This window comes from Centruroides vittatus, unplaced genomic scaffold, assembly GCF_030686945.1.
Source record: "Centruroides vittatus isolate TY-2023 unplaced genomic scaffold, ASM3068694v2 contig_349, whole genome shotgun sequence".
Lineage (NCBI taxonomy): Eukaryota > Metazoa > Arthropoda > Arachnida > Scorpiones > Buthidae > Centruroides > Centruroides vittatus.
In genome coordinates, this window is record NW_027122172.1 from 899284 (window position 1) to 919013 (window position 19730).

At 36.4% G+C, this 19730-nt stretch overlaps 1 protein-coding gene across 1 annotated transcript in view; it reads left to right on the forward strand.

Moving 5' to 3' along the window:
* Window positions 1–19730, forward strand: part of axo (axotactin) — a 178737-nt gene that overhangs the window by 32217 nt on the left and 126790 nt on the right. The window contains exons 2-3 of the mRNA XM_067269237.1: window positions 4450–4633; window positions 7795–7958. Coding sequence (XP_067125338.1) covers window positions 4467–4633; window positions 7795–7958 — 331 coding nt within the window. The 5' untranslated portion in view covers window positions 4450–4466. The remainder of the gene's footprint in view (window positions 1–4449; window positions 4634–7794; window positions 7959–19730) is intronic.

The following is a 19730-nucleotide window of genomic DNA, read 5'->3' on the forward strand; positions in this document are numbered from 1 at the left end:
GCACTCAGTCGGTCATCGTAACCCCAGCAAGGTATATATATACAAATAAACATTGTATTAAACCCAATAACATTAAGCCAATACATCACCAACTGTCGTAAATAATTGGGCTGACTTTTGGATATAAATGATATCCAAAAGTTAGTCCAAATTAGTCCAAAACGATATTGTTTATATCCAAAAGTTAGCCCAATTATTTACGACAGTTGGCGATGTATTGGCTTAATGTTATCTGGTTTAGTACGATGTTTATTTGCATAGACATACTTGTCACCTCTCTGGATGAAAAAACACATCGACGACCCCTTCGCACTCTCTTCAGCAGATTAAACGAGTATGGACTAAATATCAATCCTACTAAGTGTACCTTTGGCACCACATCCATACAATTTTTAGGTTACATGATAACGCCAGAAGGCCTACACCCCCTACAATTGAAAGTGACTGTATTTGAAATTTCCCTCAACCAGAGACAGCTACAGCACTGCGACAATTCCTTGGAATGATAAACTTTTACCACAGGTTCATCCTAGGACGTGCTACATTTCAAGTTTCTCTTAACACCATGTTAATTTTTCATATCAAATGCAGCACCAAGTCTCTTGTCTGGTCTGAAGAAGCAAGCAGAACCTTCAACAATATGAAAGAAGCCTTAAGCAGAACTGCTCTGCTCACCCACCCAGCACCAGGGGCTAAACTTTCCTTAATCAGATATGGCGATGGGAGCTGTCTTACATCAAGAGCTTGACAGCATTAAACAACCCTTGTATTTCTTCTCCAGAACTCTCACCCTACCTCAAATGAAATACAGTGCATACGATTAGGAGCTACTAGCCATCTACTCTGCTATCAAGCATTTTCGATACCTGGGGGAGGGAGCCATTTGTTATCTACACAGATCACAAACCCCTCACTTATGCCTTCCTCCAGGATTTGGCCAAAGCATCCCCTCTCCAACTTTGATAATTAGACTACATATCACACTTTTCAACTGAGTTACGCCATATATCTGGCAGGGACAACATCATAGCAGACTCTCTGTCACATATAAACACCATCAGCGTACCATCCATCAACTACGATGCTATTGCAAATGCCCAACAGGATGATGAGCTATTGAAATTACAACAGAATCCAAATTGCAAAATAGTAAAGATACACCTTCCAAATTCAACAAAATCCCTGTTCTGTGATGTCACTACTGACCACTGTAGACCATACATACCTCCTTCTTTTTGATGGGAAGTGTTTTCAGCTATCCACAACTTATCACACCCAGGAGCTCATGCAACATCCAAACTGATCACACAAGGGTGCATTTGGTCAAATATAAAAAAAGACTATCAGACATGGTCACGGACATGCATAGCCTGCCTAAAGGTAAAAATACACTGCCATTCAAAGTTTCTAGTTCCAAATTCACAATTTGAGCATATCAACATTAATATAGTCACTTTAGAATGGATTTTAGAATATTGAATTTGTTTTGTGCCTTTTGTCAGGTTTACTTTAATGAAAACTGACAGTAGAATTTTTTCTTCCTTGTTCTAACTTTCCTATCAACTAAGTGTCATTGCTGCTTTCAGATTTAACCACTAAGACTGTCACTATTTTATTATTATAGATTAATCTGCATATTTAGTAAAATTTATTTAAACATTTTTAGGTAAGTGTTATTAAGCTTCTTTTTAACTGTAGGTAAGTAATCATTCATAAAAATGATGAACAAAATACAGTGGTCTCTCTGTACTTGAAATGTTCTCAAGTGGAACAATTCATTACTTGAGCACAAATTCTACGTGAAATTGCTCAGTCCTCGATTGAACAAATGCAACTGAATCTTTCTAGAACAAATTTTTGATTAATAACATATTTTTATTTTGTCATCTGTAGAAAATTGTGATAAAAATAAAAAAATGAAGACCTTGCTGATATTTCTGATCAAGATCAACAAAAAAGCTCAGATGATGATATTACTTTAAAAAAAGAAAATGTCCTCATTTAACTAAAATTAATATTAACAGTACATTTAATTGTGCTTATTAGTTAATTGTCGATTGGAAATAAAGTACTGATTGTTTTAATGAACATATTTCTCTTAGTAATGAAAAAGAATAGAATTCTTTTGTTAATTTCTAGAATGTAATCATATATTTTGCATTAGTCCTTTGTTTTGTATAGCACAAATTTGCATTTCATGGCACTTTTTCGGAATGTATATATTGTTATATGAGAGATACCTATATTTCCTTTCCCAGAAATAACACTTTCATTCTCAGGATTGTTAATCATTGTGACTCAAACAATGAATACCAGTTGAAGAAGAAACAAAAAATAATTAGTGTAGTAGCACTACACCTGTCTTGTTCTCCAGGATCCATCATCCTTTTTCTTTTTTCTAACACTTAGAGTCCTGGATATCACTATGAGAGACAGACCAAAACCATCCTTCTCAACTTCCTCTCTGTAGAAAATTGAGTCTTACTTTTTTTCTTCTTCTTCAGGTTCTACTCAGCCACCGGTTAAACCAGTTCTTCCAGAAAGGGAGTCTAACCCTAGGAAGAAACAGGCATAGAGAAAGTCTGAAGGCAGGTGTTAAATGTGAAAGGACAGAAAAGATTGAAGAAAGAATACTATGTTCTAAATATTAAACCAAAATAAGCCAAAGTCTGCCAATAGATTCCCCAAGAACTAAATAGCAATCAGATGTACTAAATGGCAGCCTTTGGAGACTGGCTGCCATTTAGTACATCTGATTGCATGAGGCTCAATGGTAGACCAGACCCTTTTGCTTTCTAGCAAGCCACTTAGCTTCTTAGTGGGACTCTAGCTTTTTTGTTTTATGAACAAATGTAATACATAGAATATTTCTTTATTAACAAAAACAATCTTAAACATTTTATTTTCTGTTAGTAACAATAAGTTAATTTTATAGAGGTAAGAATCACTACTGGCCCCTGGAAAAAGTCCCCAGCTCCTCCTCTTAATGGCTCTGAGTTTCCAATATTTGATGTATTTAAAAAATTTAGGGAAATACATTCTTAGAGCACATTGTTTCTAGTGACAAAATCTGTTGCTAATACTGGGAACCAGAGGTCGTATTCTGGTCACTGTCTCTCGTCTCTCACAAGCCAATCACTGATTGGCTAATCCAAATGATTAGCCAATCAGCGACTGGTTTGTGAGAGACCAGAGACGGTGACCAGAATATGGCCCCAGATTCCAAGTTGACAACCATGCAATGATGTCATCCGTCTTCACCACATCCAAAGAAGTTCAGAGTCCAGGCATTCTACTGGGAAGATGTGACTCTTTGTCAATTACTGTGGCCCATTGCTTCTGCACTTCAAGGAGTCAGGTGTCATCATCACTGGGGCATGTTACTGTGATATACTTAAGTAATTGTGATATGCAATTAAGGCAAAACATCTTAGTGAACTCATAAATGAGTAAATTTTAATGTACACAACAATGTGCATCTTTATGCTACTAATATCATCAAACAGAAGTTGGGCACTGGGAGACTCTGGAATACTTGCCATATAATCCAGATATCTTGCTATGTAATTTTTACATCTTCTGTCCACTTCTCAGTAATTATACACTGAAAAGTCCTTGTAAGGATGATGGTTCCAGTTGGATGAAAGTCTTTAACTTGGTTTTTCAATGGGCCAGTTGCCTTAATGAGAGCAGCAATTTCTTCTAAATTGTGGAATTCACAATGTACCTTAATGTGGTATTGTGTAGAAATAGGTAGTGTGGTTACCACATGGTATGAAAGAGAACAAAAATGAGGATATTTACAATTAGATTTATGTAGAAACAATATATATACACATATACATATACAGTTCTGCACACACTTAGAACTCTTAATGACAAAAATGCAAGCTCAGACCTTAAATGCACTGCACTACAATTCCTCACAAAGTTAAACATAAAAAAAGAATATCACACAAACACACCAATATATAATTGGTTGGGATGTCGTTCACAAGTCAATCAATTGTTTTATCACATTTGATTAACAGACCTACAGTTAATGTTCTTGATGGTCCTCTATACACACACAACACACAGTCATCAGCAAAATCACCACACAAACAAGCAAAACTTCACCACTTGACTCCTCTTCGTTTAAAACCTGGCTTCCCCTTAAGTTCCCTTCTGTGGTCGCGCCAGTGTTTCCAGTTAAAACACACACACCAACAAGAACAAAAAAAAATAATATTGGAGTAGCCCAAGACATAGCCAATTATTGCAGTGACACAAAATGGAGCAAACCTGCCAACCCCTATAACCCTTGAATAAGAACTTTCTGATCATCCCTTTAAAATGATGATAAAATATAAATATTTTAAAAATTATCTACAGATTTTTTGGCACAATTTTTATTAAATATATTTATTAAAAACTGATAATTAATTAAATTTTATATATTATTTTTAGGTATAATTATTTTTATCATGTACAATATCATCATCATCCTGTCGTTTCTACCATTTTTGATACAATTGACATTCACTGCTACTTCATCTAGTCAAGATTTTACTTTTTCACAGTCTCAGTCTTTCATTCGAGTTCAACCAGACTGGCCACTGACTAGTGTTAGAGAAGTTAAATTTCATTTTAAGTAAGTTATTTTATGCCATTTTCAATATTTTGTTTTCCTTTATTAAAATTAAATTTAATTCTATGATTACAATGAATACAGAAAATTACTTTATTGTATTTGAAATACTTAAAAAAAATAACTGCTAAGGGTTTTTAAGTATTGTAAATTATATTAAGGAAAGAACTTATATAATAAAAACTTGTTTCTGATAAATTTACTAGTAATGTATTACTTTACTATAGAATTATTTCTTTTTTGTCTCCCTGACTAAAACAGGCAATATTTTTAGAATGTCTTCTGCCTATTGAATGATATAAATTCCTTCTTCTCATCCTTACTGTGGGTTTATAATGCTGTAGAATTCATAAACAAAGAAGAGTAAACTACCATATTTTTCTATATGTAGCTTGTGATGGCATGTATGGTACCTTGTAGAAAAATAGAATTTTTTTGAAAGGTATAAATAGAAATAAATTTTTATACAAGCCTGCATAAAAAAATAAATTTCCACAGGAGAAAATAAATTCCTCACTGTAAATTGGGGACTGATATATTTTGTAATATTTTCTGGCTTTTAAACTTTAAAATGAATTGTTTAATAGCTTTCATACATTTAAAAAATATTTCTTATTTCTTATTTTTAATTATTAAATGTCTTTACAAATTATATAATTTTGTGAGATTCTGGAGGGGACAATTAGTAATTAGATTAATTAATACACAGTTAATACAGGAGTGGAAAAACTCCCTTTCTCTTTTTCTCACTCAAGCGATACTTGGATAGATAATGTGGCTAAACGCCATTATTGTACTGTATAGTTATATTTTATATTATATTAGAATATATATTTTCCCTCCTTCTTCCTAGTACTATTATCTTCCCTTCCTGGTATTTTCTCCTGACCGGTGCTTAACGGCGCAACAGCAGGTGGTCTCTTGTGGACAATGGGACGGTATGCGGCCCTCAGGGCAGAACGGGGACGGTGTGGTCATTCTTTGACGAAGATTCGAGAAGAAAAGACGCTCCAGAGGTAGCTCTCCACCATGTTTTTGAGACCACATGGAGACGACAAAGAACTACAAGGGAACGTAGAAAAATTCGGATCGAAAGAAGAGAAGTTCAAGAGTATTTTTGTCCTCGTCTGTCAAGGAATTTACGTTTTAGTGACGAAGTTACATCGTTCGTGATTAAGAGGAGATTCACCAACCATTGTATATAACGCACCGTGATAACGCCGTAATATTTGGGTACCCCTTTCTCTTTCATTCTATACTATACTTTATTCGTCCTCATTTTCCCATTATCTTAATTTAGTTATAATTAGTTATAAGTTTAGTTATAAGGTGTATATATATATATATATATATATTTACTTGTCGGGGAGAGATATTTTTTTGTATTGCTGGCATCCTACAAGTTCCTGTATCATATCACGCGAATTAAAGATTCTGTTTTTTGAAAATCCCAGTTTCTTTGTACTCGGTATTCGCATAACTCACAATAAAACTGATCAAATGTCGGTCTAAGTCAACAGTCACTAGGATGTTTGGACTTGTGTGTCAAAACAGTTGATTATTAATGATGGAAAACTGTCAAATAGATGGAATTATGAGGTAAGGTGAGCCACAATAATGGCTAGAAAATAGCCATAATTTGTCAAGCATCTGTTTCTTGACAGCTCATATCAGCCAAATCCGAACACAACTCAAACTTAGAGCACATTAAGTCACCTGAGTCAATTCTCATGTGCAACGCATATAAAAAGGAGTTACACCTGATCATTGGGGTGGACATCTAGGAAGAGCTGAACAATGCTCTCATCTTGCCAACCCTCTCACTGCCTGTTGATGACCCGATACTATTTCCCCAAAGATCCACGATTGGTTTGCGACCATCGTATGAACGGGCTCAAGAGACATTCATCACTCTCTTCGAGGTATTTTACTTAGAATCGTAAACTCTCTCTGTCGGTCAATTAGCCTATAAGGACGTAGATATAAGACTTTAATGTATATCTGATCCAGTCATATAGACTGAATAGAAACAAAACAGACACGTAGGAATAGGCCCGGACATTATGTTACCTATGAAAGATAAACCAACCAGTAGTGTAGTAGCTTATTGTATTATATACTTTATGTTAGTTTATTAAATTTTTGTTCTGTGGTAACCTGTCACTTTGTCTTATTTTGGAGAACATGCCCTATCAGCTTATCTGCCCCCTCGTCGCCCGGATTCTTCCAACCAGTGATGTTTGAGCGAGGATTTACCATCCTCGACACCGAACGAAGGGCTTCGAACGGTTACCCCAAGCCCTCGGCTTCTCACAATTTCATAACTAGTGAGTGGTGAAATGTGCCACAAAAAATGAGGAAACGATGCAAACTTGAAAAAAATTAAATAACAATAAATGTTTTGGTCAACAAAAACTTATCCTTGTGGATTATATGATATTAAACTTTTTGCCAATGAAAAATTGCATCTGAAATATATACTGCTGCAAATAATAGGCAGGAAATTACAGTGCATTTACATCTATCTGGATTTCCTAGGATCTGACCACATCTGGAAAAATTGAATCTCCAATAACTGTTTTTAGGTCTGTTTTTATAAGGTTGGATCGAGAAATTTTCTTTTCCACAATGCTCAAAAGAAAATTGACAAACATTGTTAAATTAGAAGGCACTGCATCAATATCAAATTCATATCCCATTTATTATTTATTGAATTTGTCTTCAAGATAGTCTCTAACCAGAAGAGCCACAATACAATTTTATGCATAAGACATCGACTATTATAAATTTTTCTGATTATACTTATACTAGACATTTTATTAAAATTTCAAAATTGATTCTGTTTATTAAAATATGTGAAAATTAGTGTTGTTGGCTAATTTACACTGTTAATTAAACTTTTAGCATGAAAATAGTTTATAAAATTCTGAAGCTTGGCTGTTTGATTTATTGTAAATGAGGAATTGCATAATTAATTAAATAATATTATTTTATTTTAAGTTTTCAAAATATAATTATAAAAAATCATCATAAACAAAAATATCTTTTAGTTATAAAATCAAAGTTTCTTAAAAAAATATTTGACATAAATTAATAGAAATAAAGAATCTTTAGAATAAATAATATTTAAACTTTAATTAATTTGATATTTTTACTTTTTGCAGAACTGTACAACCTCATGGATTACTATTGTATCATGGATTAACTAATCTTCCAGAAGCTAATTATCCACATTATGAGATGTATTTAATGCTTGAAAATGCAAGATTAAGATTCATTCATGTATTTGGTCAGGATAATACTGCTGATTCATATTATATTGGAAAAGGTAATATAATAATAATGTTTTTTTCTCACTTTTACTCCTTTTAGCACTCAGTCTGATCATGACATTGATTAATCTAGAGTTGGAGATGAAGAATATGAAGCAATATAGGAAAATTAGAAAAATTAATTTTCAAGTTGTAGTTGAATTTTTATAAAACACTTCAGACTTACCTTAATTTAATAGCTATTATACTTTTTTCAGATTTCTTAACTTTTGACTTGCTGTTGATTGACCAGTGTTATAGTTGTATCAACTGTCATTCCATTCTTTGATAATTTGTACTTGGTATATTCAAAGCTGTGTAGAATAAGGAGTGTGTATATAACACATATGTATACAACTACTTTTCATAAGTTTGTCATGTTGCAAAAAATTCATTTTATTACATTTCAATGAACAAATTTGAAAATTAATAACAAATTATGAACACATTTTATTTAAAATATGAAAGAGCAATATTAAACAATATAATGAAGATCAATACATTAATACTTTAAAATAAAGTAATTATTTATTCAATTGTAACACATTAACTTATTTCTAAAGTTTGGAAAGTTACAAAATCCATTTCAAAAGTTTGCTAAAATTTTATTCAAAAACTAAATAAGTAATAAAATTACATAGATCATAGAATTTAAAATATTACAAAGTTGTAAAAAATTCAGAAACAAAATTGAAGAAAATTACAAAAAATAAGAAAAATATTAAAGAGAATTATATCACACAATTTAATCTCTATGCTTTGATTTCTACAAAACCCTTAATAATATAGTCAAAATCTAATTTTTCACATATTTTATGTTCTATTGACAATAATTATACTGTACTTGGGAAGAAATTTGCAGTTTAAACAGCACATTCAAATATTGTAATGAAGTGACATTACTTATATCATTGCAATATATGATACAAAATATTTTAATTTTGTCGTATAAATCGTTACCATTTATATCCCAATTATCACCATTCCTTTGTGCTAAATCTAAATCTGTACAATTCTTCTTAAGGTCATCCTTGTTCATTGTATTTATTATAGGGATATTGTAAAGAAAATAAAAAATGGCAGTATGCTCTTCAATTTGTAAATCTTTATTCTGTAGCAATTATTCCTTGATCTACTACAAGTACAGGTATACCTCGAGTTACGTCGTTTGTCAAAAAAGTATATGGAAAAATAAAAATCAAGTTTAAGTCATTTTATTTGACTTTGCATCTGTCCGCCACAAACATCGAAGTTGTAATATCACTAGAAAAGTGTTAAAAGCACATAAATTAAAATATGTACATTTACAGTAAATGTTAATATATTCATCATAAATGCTAGAGAACAAAACACGAAAACATCTGTGTTTCTGTGTTGTCGTCTTATTTAGCGGTCTTTAAGTGCTCATTATTGGCGTTTTCCACGATAGTTCCAATATCTACCATTTGGCGTCGTTTCGGCGCCACTCGATACTGGTAAATTTAACATAAATTAGTTTATTTTCTACTATCGCAAAATAATTTTAATAACTGTATTTGTTATTTAACCTTAAAAAATCATCTTATTTTATAATGTCTTAGAGAAACCACATTCACAAATAAAGAGTCTGCAATGAAAACATCACCAAATTGTAAACATGTACATTTACTAGTATGTACTGTACAGTACATGTATTCGTAAATTTAGATTACTTTTTTCTGTACTATATTAAAAACTAAAATTTATTTGTTTGTAAGCTTAAAATAGATTCTTATTAACCATATATTATTAAAAATGCATTTATAAATAAAATACAGAACTGGGAATGGTAATTTGTGGTTTAGCCTAATGACGAGTAAATTTGACTTATGTCGCCTATCCTGGAACCAATAACCGACGTAAGGCGAGGTATACCTGTATTGCTAAAAAAATAGTTTTTGTAGAAATTTGTTCAAGGAGTCTTTGTATGTGTATTTGTTTCTTCATAATCAAATAAATATATTTGTTTTCTTGATTTGGCTTCTTTGAATACAAGAGGAATGTTACATTTTGTGCAAACTTCATTTGCTATTAATTTTAATTCTAAGAAACTATTTTCTCTAAAAATCTTTTAAATAATTTGTCAGTCTCTTTAATATTAACATTACACTCAAACCTGTTTTTGTGCAGTCTTTTTTTGTGTGATTTTTTATATGTGCAATGTGTTTTGTGCAATTATTTTTGTGCAGTATACCAATTTGATTGAAATTCATATACCGCACACAAAAAATCACACAAAACAAATCGCACAAATAAAAAATCGCACAAAAATAGACCGCACAAAAACAGGTTTGAGTGTACTAAACTTATGAATGATTAACACATCGGTGTTAAGGTGTTACAAGCAGTGATTTGTAAAACTTCACATGTACTCGCAAATCACCGCTTATAACGCTGTAACACCGATGTGTTAATCATTCATTACTGTAAGTTGGCGTGAAGTGTAATATAATTTTATTACTAAACTTACATCGGCATCAATTTTTTGTACTGTACACTTACTCATTTTATTTATTGCAGTTAAAAGATTGTACCATTTAACTGCTGATAATACAAATTCAAAATTAATTTCAAATATTTTAAGTTTTTCAATTTTTTATCAAATTTTATCACATTAAAGAGTTTTTGTGCTATTTTTTCATCACAGCTAATGATATTATTAATAGATACTTGAATGTTTAGTTTTTTAAAATTATTACCATTTTCTGTGCTATAAATGCCTTAATATGTTGCAGAAAATTGTTGCTCTTCAATGTATTTCCTATTGAGCATTTATTTTAATTACTGTGAAAAGGCAAGCATAAAAAAAAAATAAAAAACTAAACTTCTTAAGGGTGGGGTCTTTTTAGGTATAGAGTCCTGGACAAGTTCCTCAGTTGTTCAGCTCTAACAGTGGCACTGATTGTAAGATATCTAAACTACTTGCGATTTTTAATGCTGTAAGAGAATGAGCACATTACATCATAACATTGCATTACATCATTTGGTATGAAGTGCAGTTAATTACTTTCCTGGCTGTTATATATAACAGAGGGAAAGTATGGCAATTGGTCAAAAAATGACACCCAAGGTTTTTACATTTTTGGACTTGAGACCTTGAAATGTTGTGAAATGTAAAAAAAATTCAGGTGTTTTATCTGTATGTATGGATGTTAGTGTGTAGGGGGACACAAGTTTGTTTACTCTCTTTGAAGCTTAATAACTCCTGTGCTTTTTGTTGAAAATTTCTGAAATTTTGCAAGGAGGTTTATGTATTAGGGGGATTGATGCCATTAAATTTTGATGGTTAAAGGTCAAGGGGTGCAGAAATAAAAGGGGTTGTATGCCATATCTCCAGTAGGGTCAGACTTAATGACAATTTTACTCATTATTAGCATTTACAATTTTTTATAAAACCCATTCCTACCCTCAAAATTAAGTTTTTTGCCATTTTATAATAATTAAAAATATAAAAATTAAAAAAATAAAATATTATAACAGATGGTGTCACAAGCAGTTTTAAATGTTGCTGAGAAAGTTAAGCAACTCATTGCTAGATATTTTTGTTATGACACTAACCTTTACCTTCAGTTATCTTATTCAAACTTCAAAATGTTTTCAACCTTTTTGAGGTCATCTTCAGTGTTTTTAGATTAGATTTTCAGTTATAGTTTTTAGATTAGATTTTCAGTTTGACTTATAAAAAGAATGCCAACTTTTCAGTTTCACATTATGTTAGATTTGATGTTGCTTGTCAGAGACTAGTAAAAACTGGTTAGACTTGCATAACTGGTTATGTAACAAAGAATACACAAAGATTACACTGTCTTGACTCACGGAAGGTCAGCGCTGAAAAAAGAGGAGAGTGAAATGAGGTCACAGTCGCCAATGGCTCCCTGAAGGGTTAACAGTGCCACCAACCTTTTATTACATAACAGAAATATGTTTACAAAACATCACCACGACACAATGCATTTTACATAACAATGTCATATAGCATTTAACAATAATTTCAATCATTGATTCCAACACATCCCCTCAACGATTGATCGTTAATACAATCTGATAGCATGAGTAAATTTAAAAAACAATAATCTCTAAAAAATTGTAAAATTTCTTAAAAATAAACGAGTTTCAAAAATTAACTCTTTTTTATCCGATTTCGAAAGAGCTAAGAACTGAGATGGACACCGTGAAATTAATAAATATTCCTTACTTTATTATTCATTATCCATACGTTGTTATTCAAATTATCCAAATGCATTTCACAAATTCTTTTGCCTCTTCAGTGGATCACATGAATCACTTTCTGAAGGTTCTGTTTTTTAAATATACAATAACCGATCCCATTGCTTGATATTTGTTTAATGAGTAAATTTCTTAACCTTATTCATTTCTAGTGGTTTGGTTAACAAGTAAGCTGTCATCCATACACATGGACAATAGATTACAGTAAGTTCTCCTGAATACTTTAAATTCCATACAAAATGGTATTTTGTGTCAACATGTTTCATATGCTGTTGTGCTTTTCCTGATTTTAAAAGTTGAATACAATTTTGATTGTCTTCGAATATTTTAATAGGTGTTGTAATTGGTAGATTTCTTCTAGAAGTCATTTCGTCCATACAGTTTCTTGAGTAGCTTCTGCCAAGGCTACGTACTCGGCTTTGGTGGACGAAAGTGCTACACACTGTTGCTTTTTACTAACTGAATGGATAGGACTTCTTTTTTAGCAAGAGCAAATACCCTGTGTTTCATTTGCAGTCTGTATGATTGCCTTCTCATTCGGCATCTACATAACATTTAAGTTCTAATTCTTCATCAATATTTTGTAATTTAAGTTTCTTTTTTTTTTTGTCAAATTGAGATAATGAAAGATTCTTTTTACTTTCACTCAATCACTTTCTGAAGGTTTGTTACTTTTCTCACTAATATCGATGTACTTATCGCAATATCTGGACGTGAGTTAGTTGCTAGATATAATAAAGATTCAATAGCACTTCTGTATACATTGTTGTTTTTGAACATCAGGCATTTCATTTCTTCTTAAGTATCCTGTATCCATAGGAATATTAGATGGTCTTGAATTGGATAAGTTAAATTCTTGCAATTTATTCTCAATATATTTTTCTTGGTGGAGTGAAAATATTCTGTTCTTGTCACTTTCAAATTGTATTCCTAGATAATATTTTAAGTCGCCTAAATTCTTGATTTTAAACATTTCTTTTATTTCAGTCTCAAATTCAGTTAACTTATTCATCTGTTGCCATTGCTATTACATCATCTATATGAATTACTAAATACAAGCATCTTTTATGGTATAAAGACAGGGATTGGCTACAATTCTTCTAAATCCTTTAGATAGCAATGTTTTATTGAATTTTTTATTTCATTCATTTGCTCCTTGTTTCAAGCCATATGTATTTTTTAATAATTTGCAAACCATGTCTGGCAATCCTTCTTTGTATCCTTCAGGTTGTTTTATGTATACCTCATGTGAGAAGTCTCCATTTAAGTAAGCCGTTTTAATGTCATAATGCTTATCTTTCAAGTTCTTAATTCCGGCTGTAGTTAGGAGTGTTCGTAGGATTGCAGTTTTGATCACGATGGCATATTTATCATTGTAGTCAAAGCCATATTTTGTGTGTATCCATAAGCGACTATACGAGCCTTAAAATGATTAACTTTATTGTTTTCGTCTCTCTTAATTTTGTATACCCATCTGCTTCCTACTGCAGTTTTACCTGGAGGTAATTTCATAATTTTTCATGTGCTGTTATGTTTAATGGCTGCTATTTCCTTATCCATGGTTTTGTTCCATTCTTTTGAATGTTTGCTTGCGATTGCCTTGCTATATTCTTTCAGTTCTACTGCGTCCTCTGTCACTGATAAATTTATTGTTTTAATTAACCTTATGGGAGGTACTCCCTTAGTAGTTCTTTCCAATGTCTTTAAATGTATGCCAGTTCCTTCCATTTTGTGTTCCCTTGTTTTCATTTCATATTCTTCTTTTAAATTAGTATTATTAACTATTGTAACTCGTTTTAAATTTTCATTATCATCATGTATATCGATTTCAAAGTCTTTGTGCTTGACATTTTCTAGAAAGTGAACATTTCTGCTTATTGTTATCTTATCAGTTTTCATGTCAACTAATCGATAAGCTTTCGATGCTCTCTTGTATCCTACAAAAATTAGTTTTCTGGCTTTAGGTTCTAGTTTCTTTCGATCTTTAGGTTTAATAACATAGGCTGAGCATCCAAAAATTCTTATATACGAGAGGTTTGGCTTTTTTCCATGCCATTTTTCGAACGGAGTTGTTTCACTCGCTTTAGTAATTAATCTATTCTGTATGTAATTTGCATTATTCACCGCTACTCCCCTCTATTTGTTTGGTAATCCAACATTAATTAACATGCATCTTGTCATTTCTGTCAGATATCTATTCCTCCTTTCTACTACTACATTTTGTTACGGGGAATAAGATGCCATAGTTTCCCATAAAATACCTTTATTGTTAAAGAACGTCTTGAAATTTACCTCCTCTGTCCGATCTGATTCATTGAAGAGTTCTTCCAAATTTTGTTTGTACATATTTAACATATTCCTTTATTTTATCAGGTCCTTCACTTTTATGTTTAAGAAGATATATTTCGATGTACCTACTGTAATCATCTATTATGGTTAAAATGTATTTGTTGCCTCTCGGCATTGCATTTGCATTGGTCCATAAACATCTGTGCGTATTAATTCAACTAATTGATAAGTTTTGGTTTTCGATTTCTTTGGAAAACTCTTAGTAGTCATTTTGGCCTCGATACAATATTCACAAAGTTTAAATATGCGACATTTCTGAATATTTATTCCTGTAGCCAATTGCTTATTCTGCATCGAAATTATGGAGTTTATGTCAGGATGCCCTAATCTTCTATGCCACGAGTGGATGCATTCCTTCATATCATTAACTACTGTAAGCGCTTTATAAGATTTGTAGGCTTTGGTTGTTTGCTACTACAATCCTTTGTCTAGTCGGAGGTAGCTGAGCTCTTGACGAACACACCTGAACTGTCTCGTGGCAGATCGAAAAAGGGCGCGGAGATCTGATGAAACCTGACGTCATCCTCTCCAGGCCCACTGGTGGCAACTGTAGGCGTTAGCGCCTCAGTACTCTCCCGCGAGTGTTAACGATACTTCAGGTTGAAGCGTACCCGTCGTCCGGAGCGGGTTGTGATGGGTGGTTGGGTCGTCTCGAGGTCTGTTGGTGGTGGGGGTCCCTCTTCCGTGCTGGTTGGGACGGAGGTTGTAGGGTTGGCGACAAAGGCTGGTTTGAGGCAGTCGATAGTAACCGTCACCTCCTTGCCGTTGAAGTTAATCCTGAACGTTTTGTTGGAGCACTGGAGCACTTGGAACGGATCATCGTATGGGGGCTGTAGAGGTTTAAGTATGGCATCGTGGCGTACGAAGACGTGAGAGCAGGTCTGTAGGTCGTGGAACACAAATGTTTGGTGGTTGCCGTGCTTGCGCGGTGAGACGGGGCGCAGTCGTCGCATCCTGCCCCGGAGATCGAAGACGAAATCGGATGCGTCAACTGTGTTGTCGTTGCTGTTGACAAAGAATTCTCCGGGCAAACGCAGCGTTTGTCCGTAGACCAGCTCGGCTGTGGTTCCGTTGATGTCGTCCTTGTACGCGGTCCGGACTCCCAAGAGCACGATGGGTAGGTCATCTGTCCAGCGGTCAGAAGAGTGGCACCTGATCGCTGCCTTGAGTTACCTGTGGAATCGCTCGATGATTCCGTTGGCAGCTGGGTGAAAGGCGGTGGTGTGGATTCTCGACGTACCTGTCAGCGCTGTGAGTGCTTTGAACAGGTGGGACTCAAATTGTCGTTCCTGATCGGTCGTTAGCCGCTGTGGAACGCCGAAACGAGCGATCCAGCCATCAAAAAGTGTGTTGGCTATGGCGGTAGCTGTGATCTCCGACATGGAAAATGCTTCCGGCCAACGGGAGAAACGGTTGATTGCCGTGAGGCAATATGTGAAGCCGTTGGATGGCGGGAGCGGTCCAACGATGTTAATGTGGACGTGGTCGAATCGCTGATTTGGCGGGGCGAATGATCCAGTCGGTGAGACGGTGTGCCAGGTGATCTTGTTCTTCTGGCACGCAATACAGTTACGCGCGAACTTTTTGCAGTCACGCTCGATGTCAGGCCACATGAAGGACTTTTTAACGAGGCGGCATGTGGCTCTCACCCCGGGGTGTGACAACCCGTGCAGTGAGGCGATCGCCTGCTGTCGGAAGTCTTTGGTGACAAAGGGACGGGCGTTGAGCGTGGATGTGTCACAGTAGAGTTGTGCCGTGGTGTTCGGAATGGTGATTCGTTTAAGCTTGAGACCTGTATTGGAACGGAGGAGCTGTCCCAGTTCGTCGTCGGACTCTTGGGCGGAGGCGAGTGCCCGGAAGTCGATCGCCTGTGTGATAGGCTCTATTCGAGACAAGGCATCTGCAGGGATGTTGTTTGTACCCTCGACGTGACAGATGTCCGTGGTGAATTGTGATATGAAGTCTAAATAGCGAAACTGTCGGGGTGATGCCCTTTCAGGTTTCTGTTTCAGGGCGAAGGTCAGCGGCTTGTGATCGGTGAATAGAGTGAACTGCCTTCCCTCGAGCATGTGTTTAAATTTCTTGACGGCAGAGTAGGCAGCGTACAGCTCCCGGTCGTATGCGGACCACTTTTTCTGTGGTTCCGATAGTTTCTGGCTGAAAAATGCTAACGGCTGCCAGTGTCCGTCAATCCTCTGCTGTAGGGATGCCCCTACGGCGGTGGATGATGCATCAACCATTAGGGAGAGATGCGCGTTTCGTGACAGGTGGGCTAGGAGTGCGGCACTAGCAATGGCGTTCTTTACGTTGCGGAAAGCGCTGTCGGCATCGGAGGTCCACTTGAGGTGATCTTTCGGACTCGGGTTGCCCTGAAGCAGTTTGTTGAGTTCTGAAGTGATGAGGGCTGCATTGCATATGAAGCGGCGATAGAAATTGACTAGTCTCAGGAATCGGCGTAGATCGCGGATGATAGTTGGTCGAGAGAACTCGATAATTGCCTTGACTTTTTGCGGAAGTGGGTGGATTCCTTTTGGGTTGACCAGATACCTGAGGAATTGTACTTCTTGCTTTCCGAATACGCATTTTGATGCGTTGATTACAACACCGTAGTCACAAAGTTTGGTAAATTACTTGCGTAGGTGCTGCAGATGTTCAGTTTCATTCCGGGACGCTATAAGTATGTCGTCGATGAAGACGTAACAAAATTCGAGGTCACGAGTAACTTCGTCCATGAAGCGCTGGAATGTTTGCGCGGCGTTACACAAACCAAAAGACATGAAGTTGAACTCGTATAGTCCAAACGGTGTGGTGACGGCCGTCTTAGGGATATCTTCTGGAGCTATAGGGATGTGGTGGAAAGCACGGACAAGGTCAACGGTTGAGAAGTACTCCACAACCGTGAAGAGTGGATGCGAAGTCCTCTATGTGAGGGACAGGATAACGGTCGGGTACAGTTCGTGCGTTGAGTAGACGGTAGTCACCGCAGGGTCGCCACTGGTCGTTCTTCTTTGGGACGAGGTGTAATGGCGATGACCAGCTGCTGGTGGACGGTCGGCAGATCCCTTGAGCGAGCATGAATTCGAACTCGCGCTTAGCCAGAATGTATTTGTCCGGCGCAAGTCGCCGGGGTTTGCAGCGCACTGGTTGTCCAGGCGTCGTGATAATATGATGGACGGTGGAGTGTCGGACGGGTGCGATGGTTGGAGATGGACGTGCTATCTCGGGAAACTCGCTCAGTAGTCGATGATAAGAAGAATTGCCGGCAATAGTTCGTACTGACGGTGAAGTGACGCTGAGGATATGTCCTTGGCTGACCAGTTTCGTTGTCGAGTCGATGAGACGTTTGCTGCGAAGGTCTGGGAGAAGTCCATAATGGGATAAAAAATCGGCACCAATCAATGGTTGTGTGACGTCGGCTATGATGAATCGCCATGTAAAGTTTCGTCGAAGAGAGAAGTCTGGCGTGATTGTTACGTAGCCGTATGTCTTGATTGCTGTGCCGTTCGCTGCGAAGAGTTGATAGTCTTCTGCGCGGCGCTTTGGAAGGCGTGAAGCTGGATAAACGGAGACATCGGCGCCAGTGTCGATTAAGAATGTGACTTTGGACGTACGATCCGTGATGAATAAGCGACAGCTTAAATTTTTGGAATCAGTCGCCGTCTCTACTGACTCCCGTTCTCGTTTCCCATCGAACAAGGTGGTCGGCAGCGTCGGGCATTCGCGCCAAATTTTGCATGGTACCAGCAGACATTGTTCGGGAAGGTGTTAGGTGGGGAGCGTCGACCGAGTCTTCCACGGCTCGAGGAACGGCGGCGAGGTGGAGAGCGGCCATATTGTCGTGACATCTCGGAGATTTGTTTTGAGAGTTCGGAGATTTGCACTTCGAGCGCGGCGATTCTGGGATCGACCGTGGCAGAGGCCGTAGACGTGGCGGAGATATTCGATGTCGAGGGGTACAATTCGCTAAGGCGGTCGGCGATCTTAGCGAGAGATTCGAGTGTGCCCTCGGATACGGTTAGTATCTTCTGTATATCGGTGGGAAGACGGGACAACCAAATACTTCTGAGTAGGTCCTCCGTAACCGTGTGACCTGCGAGAGTTCTTAAGCGTCGAAGGAATTGCGATGGCGTGCGGTCGCCGAGCTCTTCGGTACGTAGAAGCTTTTCGAGACTTTGGGCTTCGGACTGGGACATGCGGTCGATCAGTGCCCGTTTAATTGCTTTGTACTTGTCGGTATTTGGGGGAGCGGCCAAAATGTCCTGAACTTCGGTAGCCATACATTCCGATAAACTCGCGACTACGTGGCTGTATTTCGTTTCGTCGTGGGATATATTAGCGAGGATGAATTGGCTCTTCCAACTGGGCGAACCAAAGTGCTGGGTTCTCGGACCAAAATGGCGGCGGCTTGACGGCCACGTGGCCGACCACGGGTTCGCTCATTTTGTCACGTACCTGGTAAAATATTTGTTCTCCAAGCGAAATTGTGAATTCGATGAGTTTTAATGTCCGGCTCACCAATGTAGGCTTTGGTCATTTGCCACTACAATCCTTTGTCTAGTTGGAGGTAGCTGAGCTCTTGTCGAACACACCTGAACTGTCTCGTGGCAGATCGAAAAAGGGCGCGGAGATCTGACGAAACCTGGCGTCATCCTCTCCAGGCCCATTGGTGGCGACTGTAGGCGTTAGCGCCTCAGATTTATCAAGCTCATACAAACGTGTTTGCCATTGCTGTTGCTACTGTTACTCCGTTTTTCTGAATAGAGCAAATGTACCCTTCAAATTTTATGGTAAACTCTAATCTCTTTAGTCTTCTGACTGAGATTAAATTTCCTTTAAGGTGTGGTATATATTCTTAAGATAGTAAAAATGGGGGGATAATAATTATTATTATTTTGTTGTTGCTACTGTTATTATTATCATTGTTACTGTTGTAATCTAGGTAATTTTAATGTTCTTTAATTCTGCTATTTGTGTTGTGGGTATTTCCCCACAGATGGCACTCTGGTTCTATGTATAAAAACAGAACCCTTTGTTGTAGCTGATCCCTTTTTCCTTTGTGTGTAAAAGAAGACATGTGTTAAATAAAAGTGCTTATACTAAAGTGATAAAATCTAGTTCTTTGTCCCTAAAGCATTAAAAACTTGAACAGGTTATGGGCCCAGGTTTCTCTTGCTGAAGAAGAAGAAGAAAAAAAA